The sequence below is a fragment of the Mesoplodon mirus genome (assembly GCF_964341445.2).
Source record: "Mesoplodon mirus genome assembly, chromosome: 4".
In the NCBI taxonomy this organism is placed as follows: Eukaryota; Metazoa; Chordata; class Mammalia; order Artiodactyla; family Ziphiidae; genus Mesoplodon; species Mesoplodon mirus.
Genome location: NC_138979.1, coordinates 3,433,939 through 3,452,230, shown reverse-complemented (window position 1 = coordinate 3,452,230; position 18,292 = coordinate 3,433,939). Strand labels below are relative to the sequence as shown.

Here is an 18,292-nt window from a genome sequence, read left to right as displayed (position 1 = left end):
TTCCACGAGCCAGACTTCCAAACTGATGAAGAGCTGTCATGTGTATTCTTCAATTTCCCGTGTGTAGGTTGAACATATCTGGGTCTTTCATGCATTCCTCATGGGACATGGTTTTTAGAACCCTTACTCGCTTGTTCACCCACCTCTGGAAATTCTCCAGTTTAATCAATATCTTTCCAGTGGGATGCCTGAAATATGATTCATTACTCAAAATGCATCATATAAAAATTTCCAGTGGGGGTAAAACAAGGGATATGTCCTAGTATCTCTCTTATTTTCACATTCTTAATTACTTGATGGCATTTTTAGATGAGCTGCGCTTGTTCTCTTGCTCACTAGGAAAATAAGCGTATGTAATACAGATTAGTTCTGTCTTTACAAACGGGGGTACAAGAGCACAGGGGGCACGGCAGTGGCTGTGGAGACAGGATGCCTGCGTCAGAGCCCAGCCCTGCCGCGTCCCAGCTGAGTGACTGTGCACACGCTAAGCTTTTGCTGAACCTCCATTTTCTCATCAGTAAAAAAAACAAAGAGGAAATAGTAGCATCTACCTCACAGGGCTATTGTGAGAACTACATGACTTTATGCACACAAGTAACTAGAATGTGGCTGTACAGAGTTAGGTATTCAGTAAGTGCTAGTTATCATTATGCTTATTGGGAATCACCCTGATATTTTACCACTCCTGCAAAGAAAGTCTGCAGAACAGTTATTCTACAGCCAAAGTCACTACGTTTGTTAGAAAAACCCTTGTTTCTAACTCTAACTTTATAGCTTATGGATGATAGCTGAAGCACATCAGCTCGCTTACCAGTCAACCTGGGTCAGTGTTTGTAACCGCTCAGCCCTGGAGGTCATATCAGGAGGGTGTGCAGCTCAAAGTTACATGTACTACGAACACTGACTTCTTTTTTTTAATGGCTGGGTGGGTGTTTGGTTGCACCTGATGTAAAAGTTTTCCAGGCTAAAATGACTGTAAGGCCATGGAACAAACCTAGGTTACTTGCTGGGGAGGATTGCAGCCCAGGTGCAGGGGCTCTTTTGCACCCCCTGTGTGTGCAGGTGTGGTGGCCTTCTCACAGCTCAGTTCCCACCCATGTGTGAAGTTCACATGACGGGTGACACACGTCTCTGCATAGGGTTCATTTCATGGGTATCAGAAGAGACCAACTATCCGGGCAATTTTATGGCATATAATTGAGGACCCTGACCCTCAAGGCCTTTTAAAAACTCAGCTGAGAAAAAAAATTACAGAGGATTCCTGAAGGATATGCAGTTCATTCATTACTAGATACTCTAAACAGTGCTTTCAAAACCATCTGTGGTGAAGGGTCATTTGTCTTTTCATTGAAAAACTTTTCCAATCTCCTATGGACCAATATTGTATAAACTACAGTGAAATCGTCACAGCACTGTCTTGGTAATACTAGTTTCTCAGTGTATCTGGGATGACACCGAGCAGCCCTGCTTGAACTCTCCCCTTGGAATAAACCATCAGGGAGCCGTAGACTGGGACGGCATCCATCGGCCACCCTGGGACAATGCTTTTTCTGAATTGCACTTTGGTGAACTATCACTGGCCTCTATCGAAGAATCTTATTTTAGAGAGAAAACACTATCAAATTCTCTGCTGTATTATTTTAAGGATGTTTCTCAGGATGATATAAATATTTTGTTCTTTATTCTTTAACTTAATTTTTTAACATCTTTATTAGAGTATAATTGCTTTGCAATGGTGTGTCAGTTTCTGCTGTATAACAGAGGGAATCAGCTATACGTATACATATGTCCCCATATCCACTCCCTCTTGCATCTCCCTCCCACCCTCCCTATCCCACCCCTCTAGGTGGTCACAAAGCACTGAGCTGATCTCCCTGTGCTACGCAGCTGCTTCCCACTAGCTATCTATTTTACATGTGGTAGTGTATATATGTCCATGCCCCTCTCTCACTTTGTCTCAGTTTACCCTTCCCCCTCCCTGTGTCCTCAAGTCCGTTCTCTACATCTGCGTCTAATTCCTGTACTGCCCCTAGGTTCTTCAGAACCTTTTTTTTTTAAATTCCATATATATGTGTTAGCATATGGTATCCGTCTTTCTCTTTCTGACTTACTTCACTCTGTATGACAGACTCTAGGTCCATCCACCTCACTACAAATAACTCAGTTTCATTTCTTTTTATGGCTGAGTAATATTCCATTGTATATATGTGCCACATCTTCTTCATCCATTCATCTGTCGATGGACACTTAGGTTGCTTCCATGTCCTGGCTATTGTAAATAGTGCTGCAGTGAACATTTTGGTACATGACTCTTTTTGAATTATGGCTTTCTCGGGGTCTATGCCAAGTAGTGGGATGGCTGGGTGGTATGATAGTTCTATTTTTAGTTTTTCAAGGAACCTCCATACTGTTCTCCCTAGTGGCTGTATCAATTCACATTCCCACCAACAGTGCAAGAGGGTTCCTTTTTCTCCCAACCCTCTCCAGCATTTATGGTTTGTAGATTTTTTGATGATGGCCACTCTGACTGGTGTGAGGTGATACCTCATTGTAGTTTTGATTTGCATTTCTCTAATGATTAGTGATGTTGAGCATCTTTTCATGTGTTTGTTGGCAGTCTGTATATCTTCTGTGGAGAAATGTCTGTTTAGGTCTTCTGCCCATTTTTGAATTGGGTTGTTTGTTTTTCTGATATTGAGCTGCATGAGCTGCTTATAAATTTTGGAGATTAATCCTTTATCAGTTGCTTCATTTGCAAATATTTTCTATTCTGAGGGTTGTCTTTTCATCTTGTTTATGGTTTCCTTTGCAAAAGCTTTGAAGTTTCATTAGGTCCCATTTGTTTATTTTTGTCTTTATTTCCATTTCTCTAGGCGGTGGGTCAAAAAGGATCTTGCTGTGATTTATGTCATAGAGTGTTCTGCCTATGTTTTCCTCTAAGAGTTTTATGTATGTGGCCTTACGTTTATGTCTTTAATCCATTTTGAGTTTATTTTTGTGTGTGGTGTTACGAAGTTTTCTAATTTCATTCTTTTACATGTAGCTGTCCAGTTTTCCCAGCACCACTCATTTTTTTTTATTTTTTATTTTTATATTTTTATTAGTTTCTGCTTTATAACAAAGTGAATCAGTCGATGTGGGACCAGCACCACTTATTGAAGAGGCTCAATTCTCCATTGTATATTCTTGCTCCTTTATCAAAGATAAGGTGACCATACGTGCGTGGGTTTTTCTCTGGGCTTTCTATCCTGTTCCATTGATCTATATTTCTGTTTTTGTGCCAGTACCATACTGTCTTGATTACTGTAGCTTTGTACTACAGTCTGAAGTCCGGGAGCCTGATTCCTCCAGCTCTGTTTTTCTTTCTCAAGATTGCTTTGACTATTCGGGGTCTTTTGTGTTTCCATACAAATTGTGCAATTTTTTTGTTCTAGTTCTGTGAATAATGCCATTGGTAGTGTGACAGGGATTGCATTGAACCTGTAGATTGCTTTGGGTAGTATAGTCATTTTCACAATGTTGATTCTTCCAATCAAAGAACATAGTGTATCTTTCCATCTGTTTGTATCATCTTTAATTTCTTTCATCAGTGTCTTACAGTTTTCTGCATACAGGTCTTTTGTCTCCTTAGGTAGGTTTATTCCTAGGTATTTTATTCTTTGTGTTGCAATGGTAAATGGGAGTGTTTCCTTAATTTCTCTTTCAGATTTTTCATCATTAGTGTGTATATAGGAATGCCAGAGATTTCTGTGCATTAATTTTGTATCCTGCTACTTTACGAAATTCATTGATTAGCTCTAGTAGTCTTCTGGTAGCATCTTTAGGATTCTCTAGTACAGTATCATGTCATCTGCAAACAGTGAGTTTTACTTCTTATCCAATTTGAATTCCTTTTATTTCTTTTTCTTCTCTGACTGCTGTGGCTAAAACTTCCAAAACTATGTTGAATAAGAGTGGTGAGAGTGGGCAACCTTGTCTTATTCCTGGTATTAGTGGAAATGGTTTCAGTTTTTCACCATTGAGAATGATGTTGGCTATGGGTTTGTCATATATGGCCTTTATTATGCTGAGGTAATTTCCCTCTATGCCTACTTGCTGGAGAGTTTTTATCATAAATGGGTGTTGAATTTTGTCAAAAGCTTTTTTTTTTTTTTTTTTTTTTTTTTGTGGTACACGGGCCTCTCACTGCTGCAGCCTCTCGTTGCGGAGCACAGGCTCTGGACGCGCAGGCTCAGCGGCCGTGGCTCACGGGCCCAGTCGCTCCACGGCATGTGGGATCCTCCCGGACCAGGGCACGAACCCGTGTCCCCTGCATCGGCAGGCAGACTCTCAACCACTGCGCCACCAGGGAAGCCCCAAAAGCTTTTTCTGCATCTATTATCATACGGTTTTTATCCTTCAGTTTGTTAACATGGTGTATCACATTGATTGATTTGCATATATTGAAGAATCCTTGCATTCCTGGGATAAACCCCACTTGATCCTGGTGTATGATCCTTTTAATGTGCTGTTGGATTCTCTTTGCTAGTATTTTTTGTGTGTGTGTGTGGTATGTGGGCCTCTCACTGTTGTGGCCTCTCCTGTGGCGGAGCACAGGCTCCGGATGCGCAGGCTAGTGGCCACGGCTCACGGGCCCAGCTGCTCCGCAGCATGTGGGATCTTCCCGGACTGGGGCACAAACCTGTGTCCCCTGCATAGGCAGGCGGACTCTCAACCACTGCGCCACCAGGGAAGCCCTGTTTGCTAGTATTTTGTTGTGGATTTTTGCATCTATGTTCATCAGTGATATTGGCCTGTAGTTTTCTTTCTTTGTGACATCTTTGGTTTTGGTATCAGGGTGATGGTGGCCTCGTAGAATGAGTTTGGGAGTGTTCCTCCCTCTGCTATATTTTGGAAGAGTTGAAGAAGATAGGTGTTAGCTCTTCTCTAAATGTTTGATAGAATTTGCCTGTGAAGCCACCTGGTCCTGGACTTTTGTTTGTTGGAAGATTTTTAATCACAGTCTCAATTTCAGTGCTTGTGATTAGTCTGTTTATGTTTTCTATTTCTTCCTGGTTCAGTCTCGGAAAGTTGTGCTTTTCTAAGAATTTGTCCATTTCTCCAAGTTGTCCATTTTATTGGCATAGAGTTGCCTGTAGTAATCTCTCATGATCCTTTGCATATCAGCAGTGTCAGTTGTTACTTCTCCTTTTTCCTTCCTAATTCTATTGATTTGAGTTTTCTCCTTTTTTTCTTGATGAGTCTGGCTAATGGTTTATCAATTTTGTGTATCTTCTCAAAGAACCAGCTTTTAGTTTTATTGATCTCTGCTATTGTTTCATTCATCTCTTTTTCATTTATTTGTGATCTTTATGATATCTTTCCTTCTGGTAACTTTGGGCTATTTTTGTTCTTTCTCTAGTTGCTTTAAGTGTAAGGTTAGGTTGTTTATTTGAGATGTTTCTTGTTTCTTGAGGTAGGATTGTGCTGCGATTAACTTCCCTCTTAGAATTGCTTTTGCTGCATCCCACAGGTTTTGGGTAATTGTGTTTTCAGTGTCATCTGTTTCTAGGTATTTTTTTATTTCCTTTTTGATTTCTTCCGTGATGTCTTGGTTATTCAGTAGCATATTGTTTAGCTTCCATGTGTTTGTATTTTTTAGTTTTTTTTTCCTGTAATTGATATCTAGTCTCAGTGTTGTGGTCAGGAAAGATACTTGATACAGTTTCAATTTTCTTAAATTTACCAAGGCTTGATTTGTGACCTGAGACATGATCTATCCTGGAGAACATTCCATGAGCACTTGAGAAGAAAGTGTATTCTGTTGTTTTTGGGTGGAATGTCCTATAAATATTAAGTCCATCTTGTTTAATGTATCATTTAAAGCTTGTGTTTCCTTATTTATTTTCACTTTGGATGATCTGTCCATTGGTGAAAGTGGGTGTTAAAGTCCCCTACTATGATTGTGTTACTGTCGATTTCCCCTTTTATGGCTGTTAGTATTTGCCTTATGTATTGAGGTGCTCCTATGTTGGGTGCCTAAATATTTACAATTGTTATATCTTCCTCTTGGATTGATCCCTTGATCATTATATAGTGTCCTTCTTTGTCTCTTGTAATAGTCTTTATTTTAAAGTCTATTTTGTCTGATAGGAGAACTGCTACTCCAGCTTTCTTTTGATTTCCATTTGCATGGAATATCTTTTTCCATCCCCTCACTTTCAGTCTGTATGTGTCCCTAGGTCTGAAGTGCATCTCTTGTAGACAGCATATGTTTCTGTATCCATTCAGCCAGTCTATGTCTTTTGGTTGGAGCACTTAATACATTTACATTTAAGGTAATTATGGATATGTTATGTTCCAATTACCATTTTCTTAATTGTGTTGGGTTTGTTATTGTAGGTCTTTTCCTTCTCTTGTGTTTCCTGCCTAGAGAAGTTCCTTCGGCATTTGTTGTAAAGCTGGTTTGGTGGTGGTGAATTCTGTTAGCTTTTGCTTGTCTGTTAAGGTTTTAATTTCTCCGTTGAATCTGAATGAGATCCTTGCTGGGTAGAGTAATTTTTGGTTGTAGGTTTTCTCCCTTTCATCACTTTAAATATGTCCTGCCACTCCCTTCTGGGCTGCAGAGTTTCTGCTGAAAGATCAGCTGTTAACCTTATGGGGATTCCCTTGTATGTTATTTGTTGCTTTTCCCTTGCTGCTTTTAATTCTTTGTATTTAATTTTTGATAGTTTGATTAACATGTGTCTTGGTGTGTTTCTCTTTGGATTTATCCTGTATGGGACCCTCTGTGCTTCCTGGAGTTGATTATTTCCTTTCCCATATTAGGGAAGTTTTCAACTATAATCCTTTCAAATATTTTCTCAGTCCCTTTCTTTTTCTCCTCTTCTTCTGGGACTCCTGTAATTCGAATGTTGGTGCGTTTAATGTTGTCTCAGAGGTCTCTGAGACTGTCCTCAGTTCTTTTCATTCTTTTTTCTCTATTCTGCTCTGCAGCAGTTATTTCCACTATTTTATCTTCCAGGTCACTTATCTGTTCTTCTGCCTCAGTTATTCTGGTATTGATTCCTTCTAGAGGATTTTTAATTTCATTTATTGTGTTCATCATTGTCTGTTTGCTCTTTAGTTCTTCTAGATCCTTGTTAGATGTTTCTTGTATTCCCTCCATTCTATTTCCAAGATTTTGGATCATCTTTACTATCATCACTCTGAATTCTTTTTCAGACTGCGCTTTTCCTCTTCATTTGTTTGGTCTGGTGGGTTATTACTTTCTTCATCTGCTGTGTATTTCTCTTTCTTCTCATTGCCTAAGTTCCTGCGTTTGGGGTCTCCTTTTCACAGGCTGCAGGTTCTGTTTTTGGTGTCTGCTCCCAGTGGCTAAGGTTGGTTCAGTGGGTTGTGTAGGCTTCCTGGTGGAGGAGACTGGTGCCTGTGTTCTGGTGGATGAGGCTGGATCTTGTATTTCTGGTCGACAGGACCGTTGGGGTGTCTGTGACCTTACGATTTTAGGCAGCCTCCTTGCTAATGGGTGGGGTTGTGTTCCTGTCTTGCTAGTTGTTTGGCATGGGGTGTCCAGCACTGGAGCTTGCTGGTCGTTGAGTTTAGCTGGGTCTTAGCATTGAGACGGAGATCTCTGGGAGAGCTCTCGCCAATTGATATTACGTGGGGCTGGGACGTGTCCGGTGGTCCAATGTCCTGAACTTGGCTCTCCCACCTCAGAGATTCAGGCCTGACACCTGGCTGGAGCACCAAGACCCTGTCAGCCACACGGCCTTTTGGGAAGTCTGTGGCCTTCTGCCAGTGTTCTGTAGGAGTTGTTCCATATGTAAGGGTTGTGCTTTTTACAGTCACTCTGGGTCTTGGTTACTAACTGTAGTTTTCTTACTCCCTAAACCTTAGGGTCTAATTTGTGGTCACTTCTAGTATGTGCAAAGGATTTTATATATTCCTTTTTTTCTCACGTTTACTTCATGCCTGTCTTACTTTCTTAACTTTATTTTTCTTAAATGTTTTTAAAATTTTTGCTGTATTAAAGGTGTACAAGCCTCATAGTAAATAATTTTAATAATAGGAGACATAAATACATAATGAATGGAGAGCAAAGCACTGTGGGAGTTTTGGTTCTATGATGTGGCCTAAATTTGCCTTATCTTTTAAAGCAGCAGCTTACTGTTAGCTTATACAAAGCTCTTCACCATCGAAACTCAAGTTTTTCTGTAGGTATTACAGATAGTAGCTCCCTACTTGATTGAGGTTGAGTTTTGAGTATCAATGTGGGATTCTGTGATTATTAACTTCTTGTTTCTAGACTTATATTTTAATGTTTGGTGTGATCTGTGCATCCCAACTGCGTATCATCTATAGATCTGATAAGTCCTTCTTATATGACTGCAAATAGGACCATATGACATTCATTTTGTATGTGAATCTTACTTTAAGCTTTATTACCCCAATTTTAATATTTAAATAACCCCCTTGAATTAGCTATATCTCTATCAACAACTTCAAATCATTTCTGATAAGACAGGAGGTTATTAAAAATATATTATTGATGTAACACCTATTTTTCTTAAACTGTTTCAAAAATAAGTTTGCAAGAGGAAGGGACACTTCTGAACTCATTCTACAAGGCCAGCATCAGCCTGATACCAAAACCAGACAAAGACACTTTGTAAAAATTTACAAACAAACTCATAGAAAAAGAGATCAGATCTGTGATTACCAGAGGCAGGGTGGGGGGAGGGGGAATTGGATGAAGGTGGTCAAAAGGTACAAACTTCCAGTTATAAGATAAATAAGTACTAGGAATGCAATGTATAACATGATAAGTATACTTAACACTGCTGCATATTATATATGAAAGTTGAGAGTAAATCCTAAGAGATCTCATCACAAGGAAAATATTTTTTCTATAATTTTGCGTCTGTATGAGATGGATGTTCACTAAACTTATTGTGATAATCATTTCATGATGTATGTAAGTCAGATCACGCTGTACACCTTAAACTTATACAGTGCTGTATGTCAATTATATCTCAATAAAGCTGGAAGAAAAAAGGATAGTGGTGTAAGAGGAAAAAAGATCCATTTAATATATATATTAATATATGTTAATTAATATTAATATATATGTATAAAATTGATGAAAACTGTTCAGTGGCACAGGAGCTGAGAAACAGGATCCTGTTGCAGGCTCTAAAAGATAATCTTTACTTTCCAGACACATTATAATGTGTAAAAATTTAAAAATGTATTTGTATGAATCTTGGTTTGAGCATTTTTAAGTGGTAACTTTAACATTATTTAGCCCTCAACAACCAATTCAGCACAACGTCTAGAAATGCAGTTCCATACAGATATCACCAACCAGCCCTCGTAAAGCCACCCAACTCTACTCTTTTTGCAGGATATTTGTAAAATCTTCACAAAATACGCATGTGCAGACACATAATTTCCCACTCATTATTTAAGTAACATATCAGAATGAATCAGGAGACGAACAGAGTTCATAATGCAAATGTGGGATACTTTCTAGGTTTTGATAGCTTTTGTGGAAACAAGTTTCTAAACAGACATAACATTTTTACCATATAGTAATGTTCATTTTGTACGTAAAGCTGCAGACAGTGACTAGTGTAGAAGAGAAGGGTGAGATGAGGGCAGAGCACATTTCCCTCCTGTAGGTCCCCCTTCATGCCTCAGTCCGTGCCCCGCTGTGCTGCCCTCTCCCGCTGACTCCACAGCACCCATGCCACCTCCTGCCTCGAGTTCCATTTCTACTTCTCTCATGTAAAGAAGAGTGTCTTCATCTCCTCCTTTGCTTGTGCACACGGTACCCCTATACCTTTTATCATTCCCTTGTTAACTGTGCAGGGGAGGTGATGAAATTAACATTCACCAGAAAGCTGAAGTGTTTTCAGGTTGTATGTCTGGTTAACGCATGCTATATTCTGATGAGGAAATCTGGAGTATGTCCTATTGACTTGCTATACTTTAGTCAAAGATTAAGATTCCAGTAAAATACCATTTACAAGCAGAAGATTTCTCCAGATTAGTCTTTATCCTAAAAGAAAAGCAGCGTTTCTAATCATGTGTAATTTATTACCATCATTGCTATGATATTCACCATAGACAAAGAAAACAAATATTTACCACTGTGGATTCTTAAGTGCTCTTTTAGATGGTGTTTGTATTTGAAAGCTTTTCCACATTCAGTGCACTTGAATTTACGATTACCCCCAGACTGCGTCACATGTCTCTGTAAGAAAGAATTGGTGTTTTATTTATAAAGCAAAAAGTCTTTAGACATAAAGAACATCCAGTCTACTAAAAGTAATGTTTTGGTGATTCTTTTGTTTCTTAAAGGCCTCAAATTTTAAGTCACAAAAATCTAACACTTGGAATATTACCAAAAAGGAGGTTGATCATGGCAGCAGAATTGTGACATAAAGGAAAAGGAAAATCTCCACTTCCTAAAGGATCAGAATCACTTTACGAAATACTACACACTTTGCGAGGAACCAGAGACCGTCTCCCCTCAGTCTCATTCACAGATAAAGGAACTGCAGTCGAGAACATCCTGTCATCTGTCTCTAGCATAGTTACTACACAGAAGCACAAGGTCTCCTGAACAGAAGAAAAGGCTGGGCTTTTTCAGCACTTTAGCCTGTCTCTAGTAAGTTTGGTATTTCCAAAATGTACCTTAATCTGATGATTTAAAAAGTACAAGTTTGGTATTTCCAAAATGTACCTTAATCTGATGATTTAAAAAGTACTTCCATTTTTTTCAGCCATATATGGATTGTTATAATAGCTTTCTGCCTGGCTTATCAAATCTCCACTTCTATATACTTCGAATATATTCTGTACCCTTTATTAATCTTACAGAAGCACTGCTGGAATTGAATTATTCAACCAGTTCTGCTCATAGATTTCTAGAGGATTCCTCTCCACCCCTGAACCCAGATTCTAATACTACAGACGCCAGGTTCATAGCCCCTGAGTCTCCAGGCTTCTTCTTCACCAGTCCCCTCCCAGGAGCCTATGCCCTAGTCGTCCAGTGAGTCCCAATCTTCTGCACATGTACTGCTCTTCATCTCCTTGCTCTGATTTATACTGTCCCTTACTTCTTGGCTATGTTTACCCTGAATTATGACAGTTAAGATGCTATCCATCTGTCAAAGGCTCGAGTCCAGCGTGCTCTCCCTCACTGGAACCTCCCTCCCTCTGTCCTTCGTACAGGAAGGACAGAGAATGAGCACGTGTCAGCCTCTACTTCACCCAAACCCCTGGCTTTGAAACCGGACATACGGTGACAACTCCCAGATTTCTCTCGCTCGAAGTCTCCCCGCCCCTCAATGCCAGACCCTCACAGCCGGCTGCTCCCTCCATGGTCCCCGCTGGGAACAGGCCTGCGGCGACCCCTGCGGTGACCCCTGCATTCCTCTCCTGGAAGAGTCGGCTCCTCCTCTCATGTGTCTCTTACCTTTGTGAATAAGCCCCTCATTGACTTGATCATCACTTAAGCCCTGAACTTCGGAAGAATCCCGGATCCCTCTCTTTCCCTTAGACCCTTGTTCAATCCCCCAGCAACGATCCTGCACCCACGGTCCCTAACGATGTCGTGTCTGCCACACCAACCACCTCTGGCCTAGATCACAGCCACAGCCTCTAAGTGGCCTCCCTGCTTCCTTCTTGTCCCTCTCAGTCTACTTTGCACCCAAGAGCCCGTGCTGCCTTAGAAATATAAAGACAAAATGCAGTATCTTTCAGTGGCTTCCCTATCACACTTATTCTCAGAAAGGTTTCCCTACCCTGTAAAAAAAATAATAAAAATAGCAGCTTCCACCACTTTCTGTCCTCTTACTCTTGCCTTATTTCTTCTTCATTCTACCTGCTTTTATATCTTACATTTCTATCACCTACTAATACACGCCTTCTACTGTCAGGGACTTTGCTCATCTTTTTCACTATTGTGCCTTTAACACCTACAACAGGGCTGATACAGAATCGAAACTCAGACACTTGTTGGAAATGCGTATCTTTAGGTCACGGCATGATCTTCAAAGGCCAGCAAGGCAGATGGTCTGCCCTTTGGTTTCCTGCCTCCTAACCTAACTTATTCCCAATTCTGTTTCCCTCACATTATTACATTTATCACAGCTCCTTTCTGACGTTGGTCTGACTACATACTTCACATATAAAACCAGCTACCTTTGCACCCATCAGACGAATCCTCACAGCACCCATCAATCCTCACAGAAAGTGGCCTTCATGCTCATCAGAGATCTTAAAATTTTATAGCAGCATCTCCTGCTTTCTCCACCAGTTCCATCTGTCCTCCGAAGGTCCCCTCCTTTGACAAGGGCCCTCAGGGTAGAGGATGTGGGGCAGCAGAGACAGGACGGGGCTGCTCCCCAAACGTCACCTGGCAGGCCCTTTCCCCAGGGCTTGTCTATAGCGTGGTCATGTCGGGACACCAGTGTGGCAAGAGCACGCGTCTGTATTGTCCCTGACAAGACTCGTGCGGGGCACATGCAAACAGATAGGCTTTGTCTTCCGTGTGTCAGTTTTCTCCCCTCCTGGCGCTTGCTCCACCCCAAGTGCCCTGCGTGGACGGAACCACTAACCCACCTGAGGAGAAGCTTGGTTCTTCCTGCCTGCCACCCTCCCACACCCCTTATCTTAGTTCGTGAGTGCTGTCCCCAGAGCCCTGAGAAGACAGGCTGACCCTTCTCATCATTCTGTTGCAGTTTTCTGGTTTGGGGTAACTTGTCCTCTAGGGGATCTGTGACTTAGGTGCACACAGAGAAGACTCTCGTGCATCATGCACTCAGGTAGACAGATATTCACATCCTTGGATATAAGAAACTGGACATAGCCTCAACATACCCTGTGCAGCTGAATATTTACTTGATTTTTAAATCTAGAATTAAGTAGCTAAATTTCATTACTTGCAGTTGATAGTTATCAGGATCTTATAAAAGGACAACTGGCAAAAGCTTCTTTAACTCTAATCTGTACTTAAGTACAGAGCCAACAATTTAAATGTAACTAGGATAGTCTTGGTTTATGCTTCTAGAAATTGAGGCAAAGTGAAACAGAAGTAGAATAAACCATATGAAAATTGAATCTTCAGATTAAAAATGGTTTAGAGTCTAAACTTCAGACTTTTAGAGGCATGCAGTTTATGCAATCAGTTATTTTCCCTACACTGAACATTCCAGTAGTATGTATTTTGAAATCCTAAACATAAGAGAAATATTTGTTATGGTATAAGCAAAACAAATTGAGATGAAAGGGACCTACCTGAAAAAGAAAAAAAAACTTAGTTACCTCTAAAATAGTGTTCATTTGTGCTTTTAAAATCAGAAATGACCAGATAATACAAATGAATAATCACTTTCCTTTTCATAAGGCTGTAGACCTGACACTGTCCAGTACATCCCCTAAATTTTTCAGTATATTAAAACCCTCGCCTTCTGTGGAGGGGTGAGTTCTCAGTGTGGAAAGTTCGTGAATGCAGTCATTCCACTTACTTGATCTCTTCCTGATTTATGGGAGGTCATGTGACGTTCGAGCTGGGTTCTGTATGCAAAGGTGTAACTGCACAGGGAGCAACTGAAGTTATCTTCATTCTTTTCATGGCGATATTTAATGTGTTCTTTCAGAGAGGTAAAGCGTTTATATCCTCTGTCACAATACGGGCAGGTGAGTAACTGGGAAAATGCATCTGGTGTTCCTGTAAAAGAAGGATCATATATTTTAAATTTAAAAACATTAAAAAATTATTGCCAGGACAGACCTTCAAGATGGCAGAGGAGTGAGACGTGGAGATCACCTTCCTCCCCAGAGATACATCAGAAATACATCTACACGTGGAACAACTCCTACAGAACACCTACTGAACGCTGGCAGAAGACCTCAGACCTACCCAAAAGGCAAGAAACTCCCCATGTACCTGGGAGAGGGGATTAAGAGCGCTCCTTAAAGGAGCTCCAGAGATGGGCACGAGCCGCGGCTAAAAGCGCGGACCTCAGAGACGGGCGTGGGATGCTGGGGCTGCTGCTGCCGCCGCCAAGAGGTCGGTGTGCGAGCACAGGTCACTGTCCACGCCCCCCTTCTGGGAGCCTGTGCAGCCCGCCACTGCTGGGGTCCCGGGATCCAGGGACGGCTTCCCCGAGAGAGCGCACGGCACACCTCGGGCTGGTGCAATGTCCCGCCGGCCTCTGCCGCCACAGGCTCGCCCCACACTCCGTGCCCCTCCCTCCCTCCCAGCCTGAGTGAGCCAGAGCCCCCGAATCAGCAGCTCCTTTAACCCCATCCTGTCTGAGTGAAGAAGAGACACCCTCAGGCGACCTACACGCAGAGGTGGGGCCAAATCCAAAGCTGAACCCCAGGAGCTGTCCGAACAAAGAAGACAAAGGGAAATCTCTCCCAACAGCCTCAGGAGTAGCAGATTAAATCTCCACCACCAACGTGATGTACCTGCATCTGTGGAATACCTGAATAGACAACATATCATCCCAAATTGAGGAGGTGGACTTTGGGAACAACTGTAGACTTGGGTCTGCTTTTATGTTTATCTTAGTTTAGTATTTAGAGCTTATTATCACTGGTAGATTTTTTTATTGATTTGTTTGCTCTCTTTCTTTTTTTCTTTTTATATATATATATTTTTTTTCCTTTTTCTCTTTATGTGAGTGTGTATGTGTATGCTTCTTTGTGTGATTTTGTCTGTATAGCTTTGCTTTTACCATTTGTCCTATGGTTCTGTCTGTCTAGTATAGTTTTGAGCACTTATTATAATTGGGGGATTTGTTTTTTGGTTTGGTTGCTCTCTTCTTTCTTTCCCCTTCTTAAAAATTATTTTTGAATTTTTTATTTTTAATAATTAAAAAAATTTTATTTTAATAACTTTCTTTTCTTTCTTTCTTTTTTCCTCCCTTTTCTTCTGAGCTGTGTGGCTGACAGGGTCTTGGTGCTCCAGCCGGGTGTCAGGCCTGAGCCTCTGTGGTGGGAGAGCTGAGTTCAGGACACTGGTCCACCAGAGACCTCCTGGCTCCACGTAATATCAAACAGCAAAAGCTCTCCCAGAGATGTCCGTCTCAATGCTAAGACCCAGCTCCACTCAATGACCAGCAATCTCTAGTGCTGGACAGGCCATGCCAAACAACTAGCAAGACAGGAACACAACCCAACCCATTAGCAGAGAGGCTGCCTAAAATCATAATAAGGTGACAGACACCCCAAAACACACCACTGGACACGGTCCTGCCCACCAGAAAGACAAGATCCAGCCTCATCCACCAGAACACAGGCACCAGTCCCCTCCACCAGGAAGCCTACACAACCCACTGAACCAACCTTACCCACTGGGGTCAGACACCAAAAACAACGGGAACTACGGACCTGAAGCCTGCGAAAAGGAGACCCCCAAAACAGCAAGTTAAAGTGAGAAGACAGAGAAACACACAGCAGATGAAGGAGCAAGGTAAAAACCCACCAGACTGGGCTTCCCTGGTGGCGCAGTGTTTGAGACTCCACCTGCCAATGCAGGGGACACGGGTTCATGCCCTGGTTTGGGAAGATCCCACATGCCGCGGAGTGGCTAGGCCCATGAGCCATGGCTGCTGAGCCTGCGCGTCCAGAGCCTGTGCTCCGCAACAGGAGAGGCCACAACAGTGAGAGGCCCGTGTACTGCAAAAAAAACAAAAAAACAAAAAAAACCCACCAGACCAAACAAGTGAAGACGAAATAGGCAGTCTACCTGAAAAAGAATTCAGAGTAGTGATAGTAAAGATGATCCAAAATCTTAGAAATAAAATGGAGTAAATACAAGAAACATTTAACAAGGACCTAGAAGAACTAAAGAGCAAACAGACAATGATGAACAACACAATAAATGAAATTAAAAACTCTCTAAAAGGAATCAATAGCAGAATAACTGAGGCAGAAGAACAGATAAGTGACCTGGAAGATAAAATAGTGGAAATAACTACCAAATAGTGGAAATAACTACCACAGAGCAGAATAAAGAAAAAAGAATGAAAAGAATTGAGGACATTCTCAGAGACCTCTGGGACAACATTAAACACACCAACATTCGAATTATAGGGGTCCCAGAAGAAGAAGAAGAGAAAAAGAAAGATATGTCCAAGAAAATACTTGAAAACCTCCCTAATATGGGAAAGGAAATAGACAATCAAGTCCAGGAAGCACAGAGTCCCATACAGAAACACGCGAAGACACACATTAATTAAACTAGCAAAAGTTAACTACAAAGAAAATATATTAAAAGCAGCAAGGGAAAAACAACAAATAACATACAAGGGAATCCCCATAAGGTTTACAGCTGATCTTTCAGCAGAAACTCTGCAAGTCAGAAGGGAGTGGCAGGACATATTTAAAGTGATGAAAGGGAAAAAGCTACAACCAAGATTACTCTACCCAGCAAAGACCTCATTCAGATTCGATGGAGAAATTAAAACCTCTCAGACAAGCAAAAGCTAAGAGAATTCACCACCAAACTAGCTTTACAACAAATGCTAAAGGAACTTCTCTAGGCAGGAAATACAAGAGAAGGAAAAGACCTACAATAACAAACCCGAAACAATTACAAAAATGGTAATAGGAACATACATATCTATAACTAGCTTAAATGTAAATGGATTAAATGCTCCAACCAAAAGACATAGACTGGCTGAATGGATACAAAAACAAGACCCATATATATGCTGTCTACAACAGACCCACTTCAGACCTAGGGACACATACAGACTGAAAGTGAGGAGATGGAAAAAGATATTCCATGCAAATGGAAATCAAAAGAAAGCTGGAGTAGCAATTCTCCTATCAGACAAAATAGACTTTAAAACAAAGACTATTAGAAGAGACAAAGAAGGACACTACATAATGATCAAGGGATCAATCCAAGAAGAAGATATAACAATTGTAAATATTTATGCACCCAACATAGGAGCACCTCAATACATAAGGCAAATGCTAACAACCATAAAGGGGAAATCAACAGTAACAGATTGTAGTAGGGGACTTTAACACCCCACTTTCACCAATGGACAGATCATCCAAAATGAAAATAAATAAGGAAACAGAAGCTTTAAATGATACATTAAAGAAGATGGACTTAATTGATATTTATAGGACATTCCATCCAAAAACAATGGAATACACTTTCTTTAGTGCTCGTGGAACATTCTCCAGGATAGATCATATCTTGGGTCACAAATCAAGCCTTGGTAAGTTTAAGAAAACAAATTATATCAAGTATCTTTTCTGACCACAACGCTATGAGACTAGATATCAATTACAGGGAAAAAACATGGAGGCTAAACAATACACTACTAAGTAACCAAGAGATCACTAAAGAAATCAAAGAAGAAATAAAAAAAATACCTAGAAACAATGACAGTGAAAACACAATGACCCAATACCTATGGGATGCAGCAAAAAGCAGTTCTAAGAGGGAAGTTTATAGCAATACAATCCTACCTCAAGAAACAAGAAACATCTCAAATAAACAACCTGACCTTGCACCTAAAGCAATTAGAGAAAGAAGAACAAAAAAAGCCAAAGTTAGCAGAAGGAAAGAACTCATAAACATCAGATCAGATATAAATGAAAAAGAGATGAAGGAAACAGCAGCAAAGATCAATAAAATTAAAAGCTGGTTCTTTGAGAAGATAAACAAAATTGATACACCATTAGCCAGACTCATCAAGAAAAAAAAGGGAGAAGACTCAAATCAATAGAATTAGAAATGAAAAAGGAGACAAGTGACACAGCTGAAATACAAAGGATTATGAGAGATTACTACAAGCAACTGTATGCCAATAAAATGGACAACCTGGAAGAAATGGACAAATTCTTAGAAATGCACAACCTGCCAAGACTGAATCAGGAAGAAATAGAAAATATGAACAGACCAATCACAAGCACTGAAGTTGAGACTGTGATTAAAAATCTTCCAACAAACAAAAGCCCAGGACCAGATGGCTTTACAGGTGAATTCTGTCAAACATTTAGAGAAGAGCTGACACCTATACTTGTTAAACTCTTCCGAGGGAGGAACATTCCCAGAACTCATTCTACAAGGCCACCCCCACCCTGATACCGAAAGCAAAGATGTCACAAAGAAAGAAAACTACAGGCCAACACCACTGATGAACACAGTTGCAAAACTCCTCAACAAAATACTAGCAAACAGAATCCAACAGCACATTAAAAGGATCATACACCATGATCAAGTGGGGCTTATCCCAGGAATGCAAGGATTCTTCACTACACACAAATC

General features: G+C 40.8%; 1 protein-coding gene across 1 annotated transcript in view; it reads right to left on the bottom strand.

Moving 5' to 3' along the window:
* The window catches only part of ZEB1 (zinc finger E-box binding homeobox 1), a 202,061-nt gene that overhangs the window by 13,919 nt on the left and 169,850 nt on the right, over positions 1–18,292 (bottom strand). The window contains exons 5-6 of the mRNA XM_082619971.1: positions 13,518–13,720; positions 10,132–10,237 (exon numbers count right to left, since the gene is read on the bottom strand). Coding sequence (XP_082476097.1) covers positions 10,132–10,237; positions 13,518–13,720 — 309 coding nt within the window. The remainder of the gene's footprint in view (positions 1–10,131; positions 10,238–13,517; positions 13,721–18,292) is intronic.